The sequence below is a fragment of the Coffea arabica genome, chromosome 2c, assembly GCF_036785885.1.
Source record: "Coffea arabica cultivar ET-39 chromosome 2c, Coffea Arabica ET-39 HiFi, whole genome shotgun sequence".
Taxonomy (NCBI): Eukaryota; Viridiplantae; Streptophyta; class Magnoliopsida; order Gentianales; family Rubiaceae; genus Coffea; species Coffea arabica.
Window position 1 is genome coordinate 35,002,016 of NC_092312.1, and position 20,858 is coordinate 35,022,873.

Genomic DNA, 20,858 nt, shown 5'->3' on the forward strand with positions numbered 1-20,858 from the left:
CATTGGATATCTTCCTTTTATCATTTTCTACTATAAAGTTTTTCAGGTTATGAAGAATCTATCCCTGAAATGGTCCTCTAAAAGCTGGAAATCGGTTTGGGTTGGTCAACACTGCTCCAGTTTGCAGAACTAACATAGGCATTCAAATGAATAAAGCAAAGGAAAAGATACAAATGATGAGTATTTAGTTGTGTTTAGACAAGAGGCTGAAGGATCTATCAAATGACTAAACGGGTACCGCTTATGGGATCAAGATAGGAAAGAACTGAAAATCCAGTTGAATTGTTCTGGCCGCAAAGCGAAAAGAAGAAAAAGACCAGAGGCCGAAGAACCTGCCAAATGACTAAATCATGCCATCCACTATAACTGGAGAATTCCCACTTCACAGTTGTGAGCATGGTAGATTTTACTTTTTAGTGTTAGCTGATCCAAAACTGTCTCCAGATATAGAGTACAAAATGTGTTTCAATGAACAATTGAGTTAAAATTTCATAACTCTGAATAAATTGTTGGCTTGCTGTATTCTCTTTTTCCTTTTTCTGGACAAAAAAAAAAATTTCTTGGCATTGATGACTGCAGAGCTAACTTTCCAAATCTAATATGATGAAAAAGTTGACTATGAAATTGTCCAAAAGAAACACTTCTGTGACAAATTTACACCTTCAAAGAGAAGCTTCTCCCTTGCAACAACATTTGTTCAACTTTGCAGGCCCTTTTGAGCAGCGATGAGTAGCACAATCAGAATAGGAGAAAGAAGAAGGATCATATATGGTAGGGCTTGGCTCAATACAGCTTCATCAACTTCAGCCTCTTCGAGAGGATAATTAGTTTTATCCCTGATAAAAGCATCAAAATAATTCTGATAACCTGTATTTTTAGGAGAAAGTGTAGAGTTTGTAACCTTTATCATCACCATGGCCTGCCATATGTCACATGAAAAAAATTAACTGAAAGCCTTCCAGAAAAAAATTGCATTAAGGAGAAGCTTCCAAAAGAAAAAAAAAGTTTCCTAATTAATACAATCTACAACTAGCAGTGTTGGAGTAGAACAAGATATCATGAGTATTGCAAGGAAGTAATCATTAAGTTGGATGTACGTCAACAAAAGCATCCCTTTGAGGCTCAAAGTGGTCACACTAAAGACAGATGTGAAAACACATTTGTAGTTTCTAGATCAGATAAACAAAAAAAAAAAAAGAAGTCTTCAAGTGTTCAAAGTAAACACTATATTCAAGTAATGAACTGCTTCCCTTTACCTGAAAACCAAAATTCATCTGCCTAGCTTTCTTGCTCACTTGTGGATTTGGGTGAGACTGCAGCTTTTCATACATTCCTCTGGCTTCATTAGACCTGCGAATCATTTCAAATGGGCAAATCAAATCAATGCTAAAAATTTAAGATCCAAGAAAATAAAGAGCAGGCAAAGACAGAATGGTAAAGCCAGTCAAATCCAAACGTATAGCAAAGAGCTTTGTAGACAGAAAGTGAGAAACAAGTAGTGCTATACCCTTGAAAGGAAAAAAAAAAAGAAAAGAAAAGAGAGAAGCTTTCTTATGAACGAAAAATTTGAAAAGATAGAAAGTCTTTCTATGATATATAATTTGCTGGCAATGAGTAAATCTGTTGAATTTCTACACTATGACATCAGAATACCCAAGTTAAAGGGGCCCACAAACACAAATTGATGCCAGGGAACACTTAAACTAGATGCAAGAGATATTTCACCACACGCGCTATAAAAGATAGATGAGTTATTACCTGACACAAAAATCAGCTGTAATATGTATATAAGGACATTTATGATATAATAAGCAGTATGGGACAATACAGAAAAAGAATCCTCAAATAAACTTGCTGCAAGGTGAAAAACAAAGAGTCAAAGATCACTTGATAGTAGTTACATGCTGACTCTCATGCAATGTAAGTATCAGTTATGCTATATACTAGTGTTACCCAGAATAACTACATATGCTTTTACTGGATCTAGTTATAAACAACTCCACGATTAACATAACCTTCTTTTCGAATGAAGCACTACCTAGTGAATTTGTATCTCAACGTCACCTCCTCCAACAAATATAACCATCTTCTGGATTTCTTTCACATGCTTCATTTGTTCTACAGATATGAATGCTGGCACCCAAAGAAACAGTTCCTAGGAAGCTAATGTTAGCTCTTTTGTTTCATGCTCTTTCAAATTGGAGCTCAAACTAATGTTCATGAAGCCAAATCAATCCATGAACATTATGTTCATCTACATTTAGCCCTTATTACCCTGGCAAGAGGCTGTCCTTTGTATTTGTTCAATTATCTGGAAACAACAAAATAAGATGCTTTTAATTTGAAAAAATAATAGAAAATAAGGTTTCTGATTTCCTGAGTCCAAGAACTAGGTAAACTTCTACGTCTCTATGTGGGTTTTACTTATCAATCACAGTACTCATGAGTCAATTTATATTACTGATAATTTTAGTCATAAATCTTTGAAAAGCACACGTCATATACATCAAGCCAAAATTTTTCAACTGACTTCCATGGTTCACCAAAAAAAAAAAAACCATTGCATTCATCCCATCTTGAATTGTATATCATATCCACAATTGTTCTTGAAAAAGATACAAATGCTCCAGGATAGTGTATTCCAATGAAGGCTTATAAAACATGATAATGGTTAGACATATACCTATTGAGTGAATCTTGGCAAATAGACCACTGCAAAGCTGCTAATCCATAAAGTTCAGTCTGAAAATAAATTTGGGCAAAAGAATCATCACTAAATGTTCATAGAACAGTGACCTAAATCTAATAATAACTAAATCTGTTTTACAGTGTTGTGAATAATATCCAAGACTACTTTCCAATCTTGTTTACATTTTACCCAATCAGCTTTAGGACTTCAACCAAACATGAACAGCTCATCAGATAATGCGTAAAGTACACAAAACCCCCCTCCCCTGTGGTATGGCAATCATTTAGCTTACCTAATTATGGATTCAACAACTAGAATTTACATCGCTATGGTTTCAAAGTAAAGTGAAAAAAAGTAAATTTTCTGTTTTAGTCATTGTCCAAAAGTTTTAAAATTTTGACTCAAGGATTACAGTCATAATTTAAGAGTATGGATGATTTTTGTTTTAAACCAAACCAAACAGAATAGCTCTTTTTTTTGACAGAAAATAAGTTATGACAAAATTTTGGAGCCAAAACAAAAAAACTAGCCTTTTTCTCCAAACATTTTGTATTTTGTTTCTCTGTTCTTTCTTCCTTTTCATCTTTCTTTTTTGTTTTGTTTATCTTGTTTCTTCTCTTTTCTATGTTGTAAAACTCTAAGCTACCAGCCTGTACACCCTCTTGCCTATTGGCGGTCAACTGACAGGAAACTGCTGCTGGCCATACCCTTATCAGTGTTTTTTTTCCCCGTTTCCAGCAAATCATATAACCACAATCCAGATTTTCGAGTAAATTATCAATTTCAAACCCAAAAACAGACTAAATCTACCAGAGATCATCAGTGATTGTCTTCAGATGCCTTAGTTGAATATGTGCCCTAACTGCATACATCTATTTAAATTATCTTTCAGATCTTCAAATCATTATTCGTCCAGTTGGGTTGTTATCATATTCGTTTCTCCATGGATTTATTTCTAGTTTTTTTTCCCCAAGTATTTTAGACAATTATTAATGGATTTGCAGTTCATTATTGAGTTGAATTTCTGAAGCTGTCAATTTTGCAGCAATTTTAAGCTTTTTCTGGTTGGATTCTGGTGTTTACAATGCGAAAACAGCATTCCTATGGGAAAGAAAATTGAGTTTGGGATGGATAAAAGTGACAGTGAAGGTATCAGTCAGTAGCCGGCTATTGCTTCCACCTGCTGGAAATGACGGGTGGCACTGGCAACCATGGCTGCTACTCTTAATGTTAATCTAGGGTTTTGTTGAGGAGGAAGAAGAAGAGAGCCAATAGTTCAGCTTAAAATTCATAGGAAAGGAAACAAAAGGGTATGATAATCATTTCAATTGTTTTATTGGAAAGAAGTTTGACTTTTCTGTGTTGACAGGTAAAATGAACATAAAATCAAACTGCTTAACTGCACTCCAAAATGACAAGGGGTAAATTCTATGTTTTGAATCACTAGGAAGGTAACATAAGGAAATTCTTCTATGGACCTGGTCCTTTGTGCTCTAAAAAAGCCATCTAAGTCTCATTAAATCACTTTCTTACATCAGCACATAATTTAATCAATGTGGCTCTTGGTTAGACTACAAAATTCATGATTTTTTTTTTTGGAAGGTGGGGGAGGGTGTGGCCTAGGAAGACTTCAATGACATAAAGCTAATTTCTTCCACATTATGTCTCACTCTGAGGACAGTATCCATGGTACCTAGGATTATATTAGGTTGATGTTGAGGAAATGTGCAAGCATAATTAGAGGGTCAAATCTCCTTGTAAAAGGCTTGGTATAGCCCAGTGTCCATAGCATGCTATGGATAGGAGAGAGTATGCCAATGTCATAAAGGACACATAAATTAAAGAAGATCACAGAAATGTGTAGATGGAAAAGCCAGGCCCCACAAACTTGAATGGCGATGCTTAAAGAAAACATAAACATAAACCTATTAAGCACTTCATCATAAATGCTAATACTGTTTAGTGAAATTCCCATCGAAATTTCCTCATGTCGAAATCATTTCCTTTCTTCATATCATGCAAAATCACTTGAATAGATTAGTTACAGTTGTTTTTCATGGTTTGTAGCGAGCTCTACTGCTATCAGTACAGGCTTTCAGTTGTAATCACAAAGTTAATTAGTTGGTACATCTCAGATAAGAAGGTTTTTTAAGAGGTTAAATCTCTTCTGTCTTATTTATATTAAAACTAGAATGCACCCCCTTCTCTTTATTCATTGTTGGTGCCCTTCTATAGAAACAGACCATATGACTCAAGTCAACTTCTATACAAACAGACCAGAAAAATTAAGCAGAAAAACTAACAAAACAGAATTTTGAACTCAAATTGCAAATAGAATTTGTTATACACAAGTAAGGGGTTAAAAAACAAAAAGGAAAGTCATCCTAGAGAAATCTTTTGAAACAAAGAGAACACTGAAGGACAAAGGTTTAAAAGATATATATTCATATAACTTGCACTGCTGTTACTGAACAAATTCTTACCAAAGAAAACTGATCTATCTAACCATATCAAAAGAAGAAGGGAAAAAATAAAAAGGAAAAAAAAAGCTAGTTAGGAAAATGATACTGTGCAAAATAGCACTTCATACTTTTTGCATGCATAATCGTAATTGAAAGACCATGGTGAGCTTCAGACCAAGGCCTTCAGCAGTTTTACTACTATTTTAGATATTATTGGCAAATGAAAGATACCTGGAAAGCCAACTTGCCCATGATCTGCTCATAAAAAGGTAATGCTTCTTTGAGCTTCCCAAGATCCATCAATGAATCCCCTTCCTTCAGTGCCTAGTATGAGAGCACTATAATTAAGAAGAAAGCTCTCAATCACAAATCTGACTGGGGAATTTAGAGCAAGATGTAGGAAAAGAAAAATAGAAGTATAATGCATGATCACTCCAGAAATCAATCCTGAGGAACAATTCATTTGCTTTTCTTTTCCATTCTGAGATATACAATACTTTAGAGAAAATTTAAATAAAAAAAAAAAGAAAAGAAAAGAAAATCAAGCTGAGACTTGGAGGTAATAAGGTTCATTTCAGCTAAAATCCCACAATGTATCCTTCTCACACATTCCCAAATAAGAGAGAAAGAAAAAGGTGAAATATATTCACAAGTTTCAAACACCATTTTCGTTTCCAATTATCTAATGCACCAACTGGGGTAAATTTGCACAAGGAGTATCGGTATTCGGCACATCCATTTTCCGGAAGCTTCGTGCCTTTCATTGACCAAAAGAGAGAAGATTACACAAGCGAATGGGATTACACAAGTGAATGGGCATAGCCCTTAAACAAATACAGCACAAAATACATGGAAATTTGTACCATACTAACCGGAACACAGACAAGGTGTATGAGCTTTATCCTTTTTGTACTAGTTTACTATGTAATATGAAGCATGGAGCTAAACTGTCACCACACAATGAACTATTTATTGCAAATCATTCTAGGTAGATTATTGACAGTATTGTAATTGAAACAACAACAAATAGGAAGAAAAAGTTTCCAAGAGTATTGCTAATACATCAAAAACACTATGAGACTAACAGTTGCAGCTAAAATTTTTTATAAATTACTGAAGAAATTACCAACCTCACTCGTAGAATAATATCTTGACACTTAATATACCTAGGTTGCAGAGCCTAATAGAAGTGGAAATAGCAAAAGATTATTTCATAACTCTGTCAATCAAGATACCGTGCACTTGAAACATACCTGTTCACATTCAGATTTCAGCTTCGGATGAATGCTCAATCCAATTTTGCTCTCATAGGCAGCAAGTAGCTGTTTTGTCCGTGCTTCTTTAGTAGCTCGATCAGCATCTGTTTCAAGTACTTCCCCAGGGCGTATATTTCTTCCACCACCATACTGAAGTCAAGTGAGTAAGTAAAGGCATAACCAAAGTTCCAGAGAGAATCCAATCATGTAAGCTCATAGTTTGATAATTGCAGTGGTGAAACATCAATTGTATTAATAGATGAGTGAAAACTGTACCTACTAGAGACCTGATCAATACAAAGTGAAGCTCAGTTTTGAATGTCTCACAAAATGCTTTTAGCTTAAGAAGGACGAGGGATCAACCAGAAACCTTATAGAAGACAAGTAAAATGACTTAAACAGTCCAGGAGACTCATCAAAAGCAAGGAAACCCAATAATTTATTTTTTAAAAACTTAAAAGTGAATGGAATTTCTAGAGGAACAACCCTTTTTACCATTCTTATTACAAATTTGTACCATGTCACTAAAAAGACCTAGCAATAGTGTAGGGACACTTCACCAATCAAAATCACCATGTACTACCAACATCTAAAGTCTATGTTAAGATAGTTTTTAAGCAAGAAAGAATCATCATGGAAAAGGATTAAAAATGAAGAACATTGGCAACTATAAAAACTCACAAGCACATCTAACCATGCCACTCAAAGGATTGTAAATGGGGTAATGTTTCTTCACCAGTGAAACAATAGAGAAGAATTATATTGCAGACCTCTATATATTTTTTAACAATATGTTTTGGCAAAGTCTTACAGTTTCAAAAAAAAATAAAGGGGAGAGGATCAAGATAAAAATTACCATAGTAACATTGGACAACAGCGAACTTCAAAATGACAAGGACAATTATGATGCTTTTTCCAAAATTTCTCATGTCCTTGTGTATAGCTTGGGGTAATAATTAGGAAAAATTAGAAATCAAGAAACCCAATATAATGCATGTTAACTTTTGTTTTTTATTGCGGAAAAGATGTAGTAACTATCATTCACAGCAAGAGCAGCCAGGGAGTCAGATGCTTGATGGTTTTCCATTTTGACCTGTGGTAATATTAATCAGTAAAGAAAGCAAAAAAGCCGAGCTTTTATTCAATGACTATGGATAGATACAAAAGTACGGTCCATCACTCTGCTTGAAAACATACATCTCATTCTTTTTTTAAGTATACACTAAAGTCCTGGAGGCCTGGGAAAAGGGGGGGGGGGTTAATTATTCAGTTTATGTTAGAACATGCCTTGACATTAGTTTTCCTAAACTATGTTCAGAAATTGCACCAAATTCATATTCAGAACTTGGTCTTATCTCAAGAATCTACTTTTTATGAGGATTTAATCATAATGAGCATTCTAATAGATAATCAAATAGGTCAGGGAGCTTACAGTTTTTGAGATATTGCTCGGTCTAGGAAAAACTCCCCAAGTGGATACCTTGGGTTTATAAACATCCACATCCTCTTCCTGAATTGGCTGTGGTGCTGCTGCTCCAGCTTCAAACTTGCTAGCATCTCCAATAAGTATCTCCACCTCAGGCAAGTCCTCCTCAGGAAATGCGTCCACAGCTGGAACCAGCCCAGCTGGCAAAGCCCTGGTGCTCTTCTTCTCCGAGAAGTCAAGCCCCACAAAATCAATACTCGAAATCTTCAACTCTTCCTTCTTATCATCATCCTTTCTCAATACTGAACCACCAAGACTTCCCTCATTTCCTATCTTAATTCCTAAGGTCCAATTCAAACGAAAACTTCTTAGTCCAGAACCACTTCAAACTGTTTTACTACAAGTTCCAAGCAAAAAGACGCCTGGAGGTATTCACAATAACATACAACACTCAAATTAGGGAAAAAAAAGTTCTTTTATCTTAAAATTAATCGACAAATTGGGTATTTTCCTGATCAAGACACAAATCCACATATTTACAAACAATTACAATGCTTTAATAGAAATACTGCATAAGTACTAACATGCTATTTTCATCAAGAAACAAGTTTAATATAATGATAATCACATGATAAACATATGTAATAAAAGAGAAAATTCATAAAACTACATATTAGAGAACCACTGAAGAATTATCTGAAACACGAATTCACAACAGCTCAACAAACAAACACAAAAATCCCAGTAACCATACCTGAATTTTGCTCACTCCCCTTCACAACTCGACTTTCCTCCACAGCACTTCTATTCTTCCGATACTCTTTTGCTTTCTCAAATGCCAATTTAAGAGGCAATGGAACCTCCTCCTTCCCATTGCCCTTATCTTCTGGCTTCAAAGCTTCCAACTTTGGCAGTTCGAGCTTCAATTCCTCACTCTTTTCACTTCTTCCAGCAGATTCTTGAATAGGACTCTGAACAATTTCTGGAGTAGGGTTAGATTGTTTTGCTTTCTTATATGCCTTAGCCTTAGCAAATGCAAGTTTCACAGGGTCAGTCTCACCCTCAGACTGGTCAGTTTCTAAGGGCTTTTCTGATGAATTTGGTGACAATGGTTCTGCATTGGAAGGACCTATAGAGGATGAAACTTTAAGGTTCTTGGATGGTAATGCTAAAATTATGCTTTTGTATTGCAAATTTTGAGCAGGAGAGGCACTAATACGGATCGATTTGAGTGGAGGAAAACATGGTGGTTGTGGTACAGAAACCATAATAGTTTATTGGTTTGGAGATCAATTAAGGATCATATGGGAACTGGGGAGCAAGCGGCTGCTAATGGAAGCAATTTTGGACTTTGCCATCTGTTTTATTTTTGGCTGAAGATAAGAGAAGGCCCTGAAATTAGGATTTTGTCAGTTTACACGCCTCAACTGAAATTTGATAAGGAATTCCCTCAAAAAAAAAAATGATAAGGGAAATAGCCCAATTAGTCCTCATAGTTTTTCGCTGAAACCAATTTAGTCTCTCTACTTTTAGTTTTAATTGTTCGACCTGAGCTTTTGTTTATGGGAAAAAAAAGAAAAGGATGCACTTGTAAGTTTAACAATCAAGGGATAATTTCAGAAACCTCTTCTGAGGTTTCTGACAGTCTCACTCACCTCCCTCGAGCTTTGCAAAATATCAGCTATCTCTCCTAAAATTAAGTAGAGTATATCAAATCTCACACAATTCAAATGCACAAACAATTTTAAATATGTATCTGGAGAGAGAAAAACACTTCATCCCACATCTACTCTCAAGATTATCATTAGTGACTTAATTTTTGTTGAACAGCACAAACTATCTAACAACAATGAAATTTTAGGGAGTGTATCTGAAATTGATGGAAAAGGCAAGGTGCCTATTGCATTTTGGAAGGTAGAAGCCAATAGCTCTTTGTGCACAGCTAAACCAACGATAAAGAGCAAATAGTAGTCTTCCTGCTTGTCTATATAACAGCAAAATGAAGCTGCATAGATGACAATGCATTTTGTTGGGTAGTTGCTGAGCTAAAGCAAAAGCCAAAAAAGAAGTAATAAGTTGAACCAGGTAGGGCTGTAAACGAATCGAGCTGCTAGTGAGCGGCTCGAGCCGAGTTCAAACTGGATTGAGTCGAAATCGAACTCGAACTCGAGCTCAAAATATAAAGCTCGTTAGCTCGCGAGTTGGCTCGCAAGCTCGAGTATATATATATATTTTTTTATTTTAAGTATATATCTATTTTTTTTTATTTTTTTATTTTAAGTATATATATATTTTATATTTTTTAATTTTAATAGTAAAATTACATATACATCCTTAATATTTTATTATTTATTAAGAAACAAATATTGTTTTATTTATTTTTTTAAATATAAAAATAATTATTTTTTATTTTTTTCGAGCTCGAGCTCGGCTCGAATCAAGTCGAGCTCGAGCTTGAGTTTGAAATTGTCAGCTCGTCGAGCTCGAGCTCGAGTTCGATTTTAATGAAATTAAGTCAAAACTCGGCTCGATTAGGTCAAATCTCGACTCGACTCGACTCGTTTGCAGCCCTAGAACCAGGCAAAGACAAATGCAGATGGCTTCTTCAAGCAATGTTACTATGCTATTTATATTTTTCTGTTTTAGCTGCTAGACATTTATTTAGCTAATATGATCATTCAATTAATTGAAACATACTTCTCGTGATATTAAAAAAAATGTATAGTTTCATTATTTAAGTGATTAAAAGTATAAATTTTTATTAGTTAAGTCACAAAAAAATTATTATTTGAGTGATTAAAAGTATAAATTTTTATTAGTTAAGTCACAAAAAAATTTGCACTATTTGGTTAATTGAGTGAATGGCCATTGCAGTTACATAAATATTTTAACGATCGAATCACCAAATTTTGAATAGTTCAATAACTCTTTTTACAATTTTCTCTGTGGAAAATGAAATGAAGTGGCAAGATACTTCATTTCATTTAGTGCTAGATACTTTAGTTGAGATTATTTTTTTAAAAAAATTTTAATTCACACTGGAGTTAGTCGAATTTATTCAACAAGCTTCGTTTAAATGCCAGAACTTAGGTAGATCCGATTTTCAAAAAATCCAATAGCCCAAATTGTGTCGCATCACTTTATGAGATGATGTAATATACAATTTACGTCATTGAATTTTTGAAAACCAAATCTACCCAAATATAAGTAATGAGTTACACTAGATAATTATCTTACAAAAAAAAAACATGAAATACATGGCTCTAGAGAAAGGTAACACTAGTGCTAAACTCCCCATTGGTGATTGTACTACGGATAAAAAGTGTTAAGTGGAGTAGGAGGTATATCATAAGTTATATCAAAAGTTATATCTACATTACTCATTTAACTAATTCTGTCAAAATAGCTTCAAAATATATCATAAGTTATGAGGGTATATCTGTCAATTCATCATCAATGATATCACAAATAGGACCCAATAACCTGACAAGGGAGGTATATAATATTTTGCAAAGTTCAGGGGAGGTGAGTGAGGCTGCCACCTCCCTGAGGTTTCTGAAATTATCCCTTTAATCAATAAACAGGGAATAATTTTTTAATATTATATTAAAGAGCTCTACAAAATGTAGAAATAGTAAACCAAGTTATCATTATTAATTACTTAACTAAGTGTCGTTCATACTTGGCTAATTACTTAGATTATTGCTGAGGAAAAGAAAGTTCGGTCATCTGAGGCTCTGACAGTGGGCTATTGCATACTTATGGGTGCCGGGCTGACACGGCCCGGCACCCAAAAGCAAAGCCAAATTTTTTTTGGTCTGACATGACACAGCTCGGCAGCAGAATTTTTTTTTTTTTTAAGTTGTCGGCTACCAGGCTGACAAGGCCCGGTAGCCGACACCCTCTAATCCACAAAGCTGGCTGCCGGGCTGACACTGCCCGGCAGCCAGTGCAATTTATAAAAATAAAAAAAAAATTCCTGAAGCGCTAAAGAAGTATGCATTTCTGAAATGAACCATCCACGGAATTAAAGGGGAGGTAAGAATTAAGCATAATAGCAAATTTTTTATTTTAGCCAAATTTAGGACAACTAATACAAAACTATAATACATAACGCTCAAATCAAGTTAGAATTAGTCACAGGTTTATCTTCGTATTTTTTTGGTCCCGTATGTTTTACATAATTATATTTCAAATGAAATAGAATGTGAATTAAATTTAATACATAAAAAGTGTTGTCTAATTCTCATTAAAATCTTTAAAAGTAATCCACATTGTCGAGACATTTAGCCTAATAACATCTTTTTGTTATATTAATTATTAACAAATGATAAAACATGCATCATATACAAAAGAAAATTTAGTGAAAAAGAAAATTTTAATTTGAGTATATAGTAACTTTAGTTGTAAATAGTATTAGGATGAGTTTTAATCGGTTATAATCAGGTATTATGATTAAAATAACAAATAAAGGTGATTACCAATATAAAGAACTCACATTAATTTTTAAAAAACTTCTTGCCATTTCTTCTTGTCTTTCCTGCATATTAAATCAAATATTTCAATCATACAATTTGGGGTATTTATATTTATGTTCATCTTACATTGATTTTTTTATTGCATAATTTCAAATAATTATAAAATCTTTATTTTAATTGAAACTTAATAGACAACTACTTGAAATGGCAAAAAAAAAAAAAACTGCTTACATATTATTCATTCGATTTAATGATATATAGTTACTTATATTATAATAGAATATTTAATTAACTATTTTAATTTACCAAATATAAGTATTGAACATTAGTTAATGAATAAATTTTTAAGAGGGCTTTTATTATAATTTTAAAATATATAATATTTTGCATCCATGCATAACTCGCTTTTTTGAGTGCCCAATATACTTCTTTGTGTGTCTCCACATTTGCATTGCTTCTATTTATTGTGCGCAGAAAACTGAACCTTCCACCATAGAAATGTAGCCTACTATGTTTAATTCTTACCTCCCCTTTAATTCCGCGGATGGTTCATTTCAGAAATGCATACTTCTTTAGCGCTTCAGGAATTTTTTTTTTTATAAATTGCACTGGCTGCCGGACAGTGTCTGCCCGGCAGCCAGCTTTGTGGATCAGAGGATGTCGGCTACCGGGCCTTGTTAGCCAGGTAGCTGACAACTTAAAAAAAAAAAAAAAATTTCTGCTGCCGGGCTATGTCATGTCAGACCAAAAAAAATTTGACTTTGCTTTTGGGTGCCGGGCTGACACGCCCCGGCACCCATAAGTATGCAATAGCCCGCTGTCAGAGCCGCAGATGACCGAACTTTCTTTTCCTCAGCAATAATCTAAGTAATTAGCCTTCATACTTGGTCTAAAGCTTAGCTAGCATATAATTCATGTATATTTGATTGATGAGTTTGTGAATCAGTTAATATAAGATTATTTCGAATAATTTTTTAAAAAAGAAATACTATCGTACTTTTTTTTTATCTGATGTATATAAGATTAAAAAATAATTAAAAATATATGTTTATGATATAAATAAATAAATTTATACAAATAATCCGCTGGCCAAACAATTGTATAGTTTAGCTTGTGACTAAAGTGATCTAGACTAATTAGTCGATTTTGACTTTTGACTAACTTAGGCTATCAATAAATAGGATCAGTATCCTGCTATTACAGCTAGTGATAACCAATGTTTTCAAAATCGGACCGGACTGGCCGGTTCAACCGATTGGACCGCGAACCGGCCAGATCATCGGTCCGGTCTAAAGATAAAGCCGGAAATTAATGAAAACCGTCAAAAACTGGATGATCCGGACGAACCGGAAAAAACCGCTTGAACCGTGAACCGGCGGTTTTTTAAACATTGTAAAAATAGTGTTAAGATTGCAGTCACTAGGAATGGAACACTAGACCTTGGGCTTGCAACAAGCATTCCTTACCGTTGAACCACAGACAGCGGACAAACATATGTTCTAAAGAGATCTATTTAACTAGTTAACTTATTAAGTGAAAGATTAAAAATACCCTATGATACGTCAGACTCATTTCTTTGTTTCACTTCATTTCCTCGGCCGCGGCTTCTCCTCTGTTCTGTTTCCTTTATCCTCTTTTCCTTTTAACATATTGGTGTCGGCGGCAATAACCATCTTCAACTATTTTTGCATGATTTCTTCGGCTCAGTTGCTGAGTTGCGATTCACAGGTAAATTTTGAGGGAAATCCAAAGAAGCACTAATCTAGTAATTTGGTTTCTCTTTTTTATTTTATTTTATTTTATTTTTACATGAATTCGTCCTTTTTGTCTATTTGTGTTTATAGATAAAGATAATAGGAAATATAAGCTTGAAATACTGAAATATTTACAGATATACTAAAATACAGGTTCGAATTTGTGGCTTATATTTATGTTTTTCTAGCATTTTGGGGTTGTTAAATATGCAATTTGATAATGTACGCCATCTGTTTGGTTTTTGGCTTGAAAGAACCTCGTGAAGTGATTTTAATGCTATAGTCAAGTGATATATATTGTCACTATATTTGAGTCTTGCCCTTGTCATTTTTGCATTATTGTTCATTAAAATTTTCCTTCTGGCAAGAAGTATCACTTAGATTTTTCCATTATATAAGTGGTTCTTTGAGCTTCGTTTGTTGGAGCATTTGCACATGGTTAAGTCAGAATATTGTGTTGGGTTGCCCATGTTTTTACTTTTTAGACTTCAAGTTAAAAGGTGATTGCATTTTGGGAACTTAAGTTGTAAGGCTTGTACAATACAAGGCCCCTCATGGAAATGACCGGCCAGCGAATGATAACATCAATTCCAGTTCACGTACAAACCTTAATAACTGAAGGTGCATGCGTTTTATTTATTTATTTATTTTAAAAAGCAGTGAACCGGTGAACCGGCCGGTCAGACCGGTCGGACCGGTCGAACCGTGAACCGGTCCTTTCTCCGGTTCGCTGACCGGTCCGAGTTTAAAAACATTGGTGATAACAGAAGAATGCAGTGCAAACACTAACTTACGGAATGTGGATACTAATAAAACAATTATATATACAAACACAAGAAGGAAACTGGCATGTCCTTAATTGGTAACATCATTCACGGTATTAGATCAATGTTAGATGAATTTGCTTCTGTAAAAGTTTCTCATGTGAGGAGACTTAACAATGTACCTGCCCATATAATATCTAAATTGTCATTATCTCTGGAAGGCTGTAACGTCTGGTTTGTAAACTTCCCTGATGAAGTACCTGTAGCCGCACTTGCGGATTTATCTTAAATGAAATTTACTTCTGTTTCTTCGGAAACAAAAAAAAATTACTAACATAACATGATGAAAATATACAATAAAATTTTTTAACAGGTCAAAATTGGAGCCCCCATTTAATCTCCACCACCCAATTTGAAAATACATCATCTCTGCCATGAAAAGCACTCTGCTATCAACATTGTGACAGCAGAGAACCCTAATCGAAATAAATATGTGTAGGACTACATCAGATGTATGAGATTAAAAGCTCTATGAAATTAAAAAAAAAAAAATTTTGATTGTTGCCTCCCAAAGCCTTGTGCTGTTTCTTTCAAGTTTGTGCTACGTCGCTTTGTTAGTATGATTTCAACTGCCAATATTTATCTTGTCTGAGATTGGCTTCGTTTCTTAGTTATTTGAGTGGATTCATTCCTACATATTAAGTTGTTGATATGCTAACAATCAATGAGAAGGCATCTATAATCTCCACCAAGACGCTATCAGTTGCACATGCTCCTGAAGAAGGTGAACTTTTAAGGCTGGGAAATGTAAGTTTCTATTAAAATGTTCATTTTCATGCATTTAGGATTTATCTTTTACTTGGATCACTAGGTGTTGATGAAATCCAAGCTGAAATTGGGGGAGTGGATTAGGCGCGAAGCTTGTGTAAGGACTATTGCCATTTCTTTACTTTATGCCCTAAATTTTAATTTTCAACCCTTTACGTTCTAAATTCACAATTTTAGATACTTTGCGACTTAAACTCTCAAGTTTATTTTATTTAAGCCCAATTAATAACAATATTAGCAAAATTAATGAGATAAAGGACAGTGTAGATTAATGACAATATATCATTTTGTTTTAACTGTAATCTCTTGACTTTTATTTTTTTATCACTTTTAGCACAGTATCATTGACTTGTATGCCCCAATCACTAATACTATTAACAAAATTAATGAGATAAATGTGATATCTTGACCCCTTCCATAGGGCTTGCCAACGGAAACCTTTATGGTAGGAACGCTTTGACCGTGTCTATGGTAGGAAGGCCTACAAAAATCGACACGTGTTGGAGTTGAATGGAGTGCAAACGGAGACGTTAAGCTGTGGAAGATCGCGTGGAGAGCAAACATTAATTTTTTGTCTGCGGCTACAAGCAAAAAAGCACACGTTCGAACTTCCGTTTTCCAATGTAGTAGATTGGGCCAGGGAAGGGTAATTGGCATTTATGCATTTGCAAATCTACCCGTTAGCAATGGAAAAATGCTGCAAATGCCTGCGACAAAAAAATGTGCATAAAGAAGGTACCGAAGTTTTAACAAATAATAAATGTAAATCTCACACGTGTGGGGGATAATAACTTGGAAGAAAAAAGGAAAAGTGGAGTAGAGGTAAACGTAGTAGTTCCGTGGCAATGCGAAACACAAAGGGATTGAAGGCTTCATTATATTTATATACATATATAAATTTAGTACCCAGGTGTTCAGCTTAAGCATTCGGGAAAATGGCGCCATAACTATCGTTATGGTAAACAAAACAGTTTTAGACATGATGTAATAGGTTATAAAAATTTTAGGGACTATTTGATTACCCGTTGGACCTATCCGCTTGAATAGGATTATGGGTAAAAATAAGGAAGTAAGTTTCTCATCTAAAATAGTAAGTTAACGTAATAAATTAGTAACTTTTGCTGTTGCAAAGGTAAATTGAAAGTAATATGAAACATACTTTTTAAAGAGATAAATTACAATTTTATATCTCAAATATACTTTTGAGGGAGTAAGTTTATTTTAAGTAAAAGTATGTTTTTATACATAAGTAGTGATTTTTACTTATAACATATTAAATTTGATTAATGACAAAAACATGCTAATTTATGGCAAAAATATTCTATTATGCTAAAAATAACTTATACCAAGCCCGTATTTTTTTGTGTTATTTGAAATAACACTAAAATGTATTATTAATGATTAAAACTGAGTACCTTATTTAGTAAGTACTATTAATATACTTGTATACATACTTGATCGTATGTGAATAAATAAGTATTTTTGGAATTTATAGGGAAATAAATTTTTTCTTTTGCAATTAAAAAAAAAGTAAGCGAAAATCTTTTTTCCCAGAGCACAAAAATCCACAAGTCAAAATAGTTGGTCTAAAAGGGAAAGAAACATCTGAATATCATTGTTTGAAGTACCAAATAAATTAGATATAAAATACTCGTTAAAAGCAGGTACCTTGACAAATGCTGCAAATGCCTTGGACAAAAAATGTGCGTAAATAACTAGGAGGAAAAAAACCAATTTTCCTTTGGAACTAGATTTCTATATATGTCTGGTTAAAGAAGAACACAATATGGAAAGAAAACTACAGAAATTAATGAAAAAAGGTTTAGTAGTTTAAATGAAAAAAGGTTTAGTAGTTTAATTTGGCAAAAAACCGTTTCTCAAGTTTCCAAGATGAGACACTTCTCTCTAGAACTCTTTTTCTCAAAATCTCCTTCATCTCTCCTATGGGAGAGAGATCAAATCTGGTTTTTTCCCATGGGAGGGAGCATTCTGTCTACTTTTTGTTTCACTATTTCGAATAAATTATTTTCTAAAATTTTGTAGTGAAAGACTCTTCTCTCTTAGAATTTTTCAGTGAGAGTTTCTTCTCTTTTAGATTGTTTTAGTAAAAGTTTTATTCTCTCCTTAATTTTTCTTGTCAGAGTTTTTTTTTAATCTTTTTTTGTAGGAAATTTGAGATTGTGTATATCTAGAATCTAGTTTCTCATATTTGCAATTTCTCGATTATTGTCAAATATAAATTTTTCTTTGGACTTGACCCAGTTTTAATCAGATATGACTATCAAAAGAGATGCACAAATGTATTATATTACAATGATTCATCCGGATGGGAGATATGTAGGAGCATCAATATTTCTTTACGTGTATTGATTTCTTAGAACTATTGTATCTATTGATTTTAGATCTACATATATATATATATATGTGTGTGTGTGTGTGTGTGTGTCATATTTGTTTAATGTATTTTCTACCATTAGTGCAGATTTATTGATTGAAATATTCTTTTCTATAAAAAAAAGTTTCCATGATGAGACATAATTAAGAATGTATTAATATGTAAATCTTGTTAGGTAAAAATTAAACTGTTAAATGCACTTAACCCCCCGAATGTTAATGTTAACCCTAGTTGCACTTTGGCCCATTAACTCAATAAATAGACATTTTGTCTGCGTGCTTGATTAGAAAAAGCACTCCTTCCATGTTATTTATTTTTATTTCTTTTTTCCTTCTTTCTTGCCCTTTTTCTACTTGTCCTTTTCTCAATTTTACCGAAATGTCTTATCCCGCATGAGGCCGCGGCAGAGGCCATGCCAGTCAAAGAAGTGGGATATCAAATAGAACCCACACTTTTGACAAAAAAAAAAAAAAAAAAAAGAACCCACTTAAATATGTATCATCCTTCTTTGAGATATCCTCCGCTGGCTTAGGATCAAATTAGCCAAAGTATTACTCACCATTTTTCAAATTCTCCATTACAGATCTAAAAATAGATCATTTGACAGTTTAAATCAGTAAGTCAATTGATCCTTAAATCAAGATGATTATTCTTTCATTGTTTCCAGAGAATCTGACAATTCATATATTTATTCCGAAATCCAATCTCATGTCTACTTCAACCAACCTGAAGACCTAAAAATAAAAAATCCTCTTATTATTGTAGACAAATCTATCACCTATTCAGATCAATCCCAATTTTGACTCAAAAGGAGCTTAACCGGTCAAACCACTGCATACCTATCCTGGTTTCTTTCACTCCTTTGAGCCAACATCATTTACTTACTTAATTGATAAGCCCAAAGTTGTAAAATCCACTCTTAAATCAAAAAATGATCCACCCTGGCATCCTACCATTAATGATCATGAAATTACTATTTCCTCACTCTTTATTCAATATGTTCCAACAATAAATCAGTGGGCAATATCTCCTTTTCAAATCCATAAAGTTGCTTTCCAATTTTGATGGTTAAGAGTATTATTTAATTATTATGGTATGGCAGATGCATTTTCTAATGTTTTCTTTTACAATAACAAATCTAGAAAACATATTTGGTGGATTCACCTCCAAGAAATTTTTTTTTTCCAAATCCTTCTGAAATGCCAACTTGGATTTTCAATTAGTTTAGATATTTTGGACCATTAGAAACATTCTTCCTAAATGATCTTAAATTACAATATTTACATTATCAAGAAATTCATTCAAAATATACTACAAAATTTGATGAAATTCCAAATAGTTGACTTCTGCATTTTTGAGCAAAGTTTGAAATCCCATAGCTTTTTGCCTGGTCTTTTGAAATTGGCGAAGCAATAAATGCTCTCTCTCTCTCACTTGCGGAGACTTCATTTCACAAATTATAGCCTAATTATAAATATTCCATCAACCAAATTGCTCAACACATTGCAAGGGAGGAAGTTGAAATTTCTCAATCTCAAATACCAAAAATTAACTTGTCCCTCTTGTAGGTGGGTTTTTTTCTCTCTCAAAGTGGGGAGCCTTTTTCACCTTTAGTAGGTGTTACTAGGTTTTTTCAAAGTTTCAAATTTCCCGTACTTTTTTTCAAAAAAAAAAAAAAAAAAAAACCAAAAGCAGAAAACAAAACAAATTTCAGATCCTCTGCCTGATTTTCGATGGTGAATTCAATGGAGTAATAATGCGGTATCATGATGATGTTATCTTCCTGGTTTGGAGTCCACCGTGTGAAATCTGGTTGGAGTCCCGATCGTTGGCGGTAGAAGTTATTGAGCTAAGCTTCGATCGTCTTTCGTTCTAAGTTTTGGTTCTTCTTTTTCAGTTGTCGTCGTTTCTCTGTTTTGTGCTTATTGTTTTTCTTTTCAGTCGCAGTGGTTTTTGTGTTTTCTCTGAGTTTTTTTTTTTACAATCTTAGCCCAGGCTCTTTCATCTGTTACAGATCTGTGTGTGGTTCCATTTTCCGTTCATATATTCTAGTTTATTGGTTTCGTTTTGTCTTTTTCATTTGGTTTAGCTTCGATCCTGAATTTTTCTGTCATAGTGTTTCTGGTTTCTGTTTTTTGGACAGGCTACTGGTGTTTGAATTTCTTTGTGTCTGTGGTGACTGGGGAATAGCTTTGGTTTGATCAAAATGACTGAGGAACTGGAAGAAGTGCTGAGGAAATTTGTTCTGACTGAAGCTGAGGTTGACGGTGTTGAATTGGATGGATCGGATGTGGTTCATGGAGTGGCTGAATGTAAGTTGAGTATTATTGGTAAAGTGATAGGGGAGAAATATGCAAATATTTCAGGTATTAAGAGTTTTGCGAATAATATGTGGCCTTTTGCGAGGAAGTTAAAAGTAGTGGAGATTGGGGTAAATCTGTTTCAGTTTATCTTCATTAATAGACAGGACATGGAGCGAGTGATGCGGGGAAGACCGTGGATATATGATAATTTGCCTTTAGTGGTGCTACCATGGGAAGAGGGATTAGAACGTAGGGATGAAGCCTTTAATAAGACTTGGATTTGGATCCAGTTATGGAATTTACCTATCCACTGGATTACGAAGGAAATTGGAAGGAAGATTGGAGGGGTCTTTAGCTCTGTTAAGGAAGTTATAATTCCAAATGGAGGTGGTAAGGAGGGGAAACATTTAAAAATCCTGGTGGAGATGGATTTATCAAGGCCTCTTCTGAGGGGTACTACAGTGAAGTGGGAGGGAAGTGCGAGATGGATTGAATTTAGATAT

General features: G+C 34.0%; 1 protein-coding gene and 1 long non-coding RNA gene across 2 annotated transcripts; one reads left to right on the top strand and one right to left on the bottom strand.

The window, feature by feature from the left end:
- Positions 1-463: 463 nt before the first annotated feature.
- Positions 464-9,249, bottom strand: LOC113727251 (uncharacterized). The gene is made up of 7 exons (XM_027251285.2): positions 8,588-9,249; positions 7,840-8,174; positions 6,405-6,557; positions 5,383-5,475; positions 2,684-2,742; positions 1,257-1,350; positions 464-919 (listed from the first exon to the last, which is right to left on the bottom strand). Exons 1-7 carry the CDS (start codon positions 9,099-9,101, stop codon positions 698-700), a joined length of 1,470 nt encoding a protein of 489 aa, XP_027107086.1. The 5' UTR covers positions 9,102-9,249; the 3' UTR covers positions 464-697.
- A 4,629-nt stretch (positions 9,250-13,878) lies between these two features.
- On the top strand, positions 13,879-15,959 carry LOC140035319 (uncharacterized). Its single transcript, XR_011839393.1, has 2 exons — positions 13,879-15,613; positions 15,701-15,959. It is a non-coding gene; the product is annotated as an uncharacterized lncRNA (long non-coding RNA).
- The last annotated feature ends 4,899 nt before the right edge of the window (positions 15,960-20,858 follow it).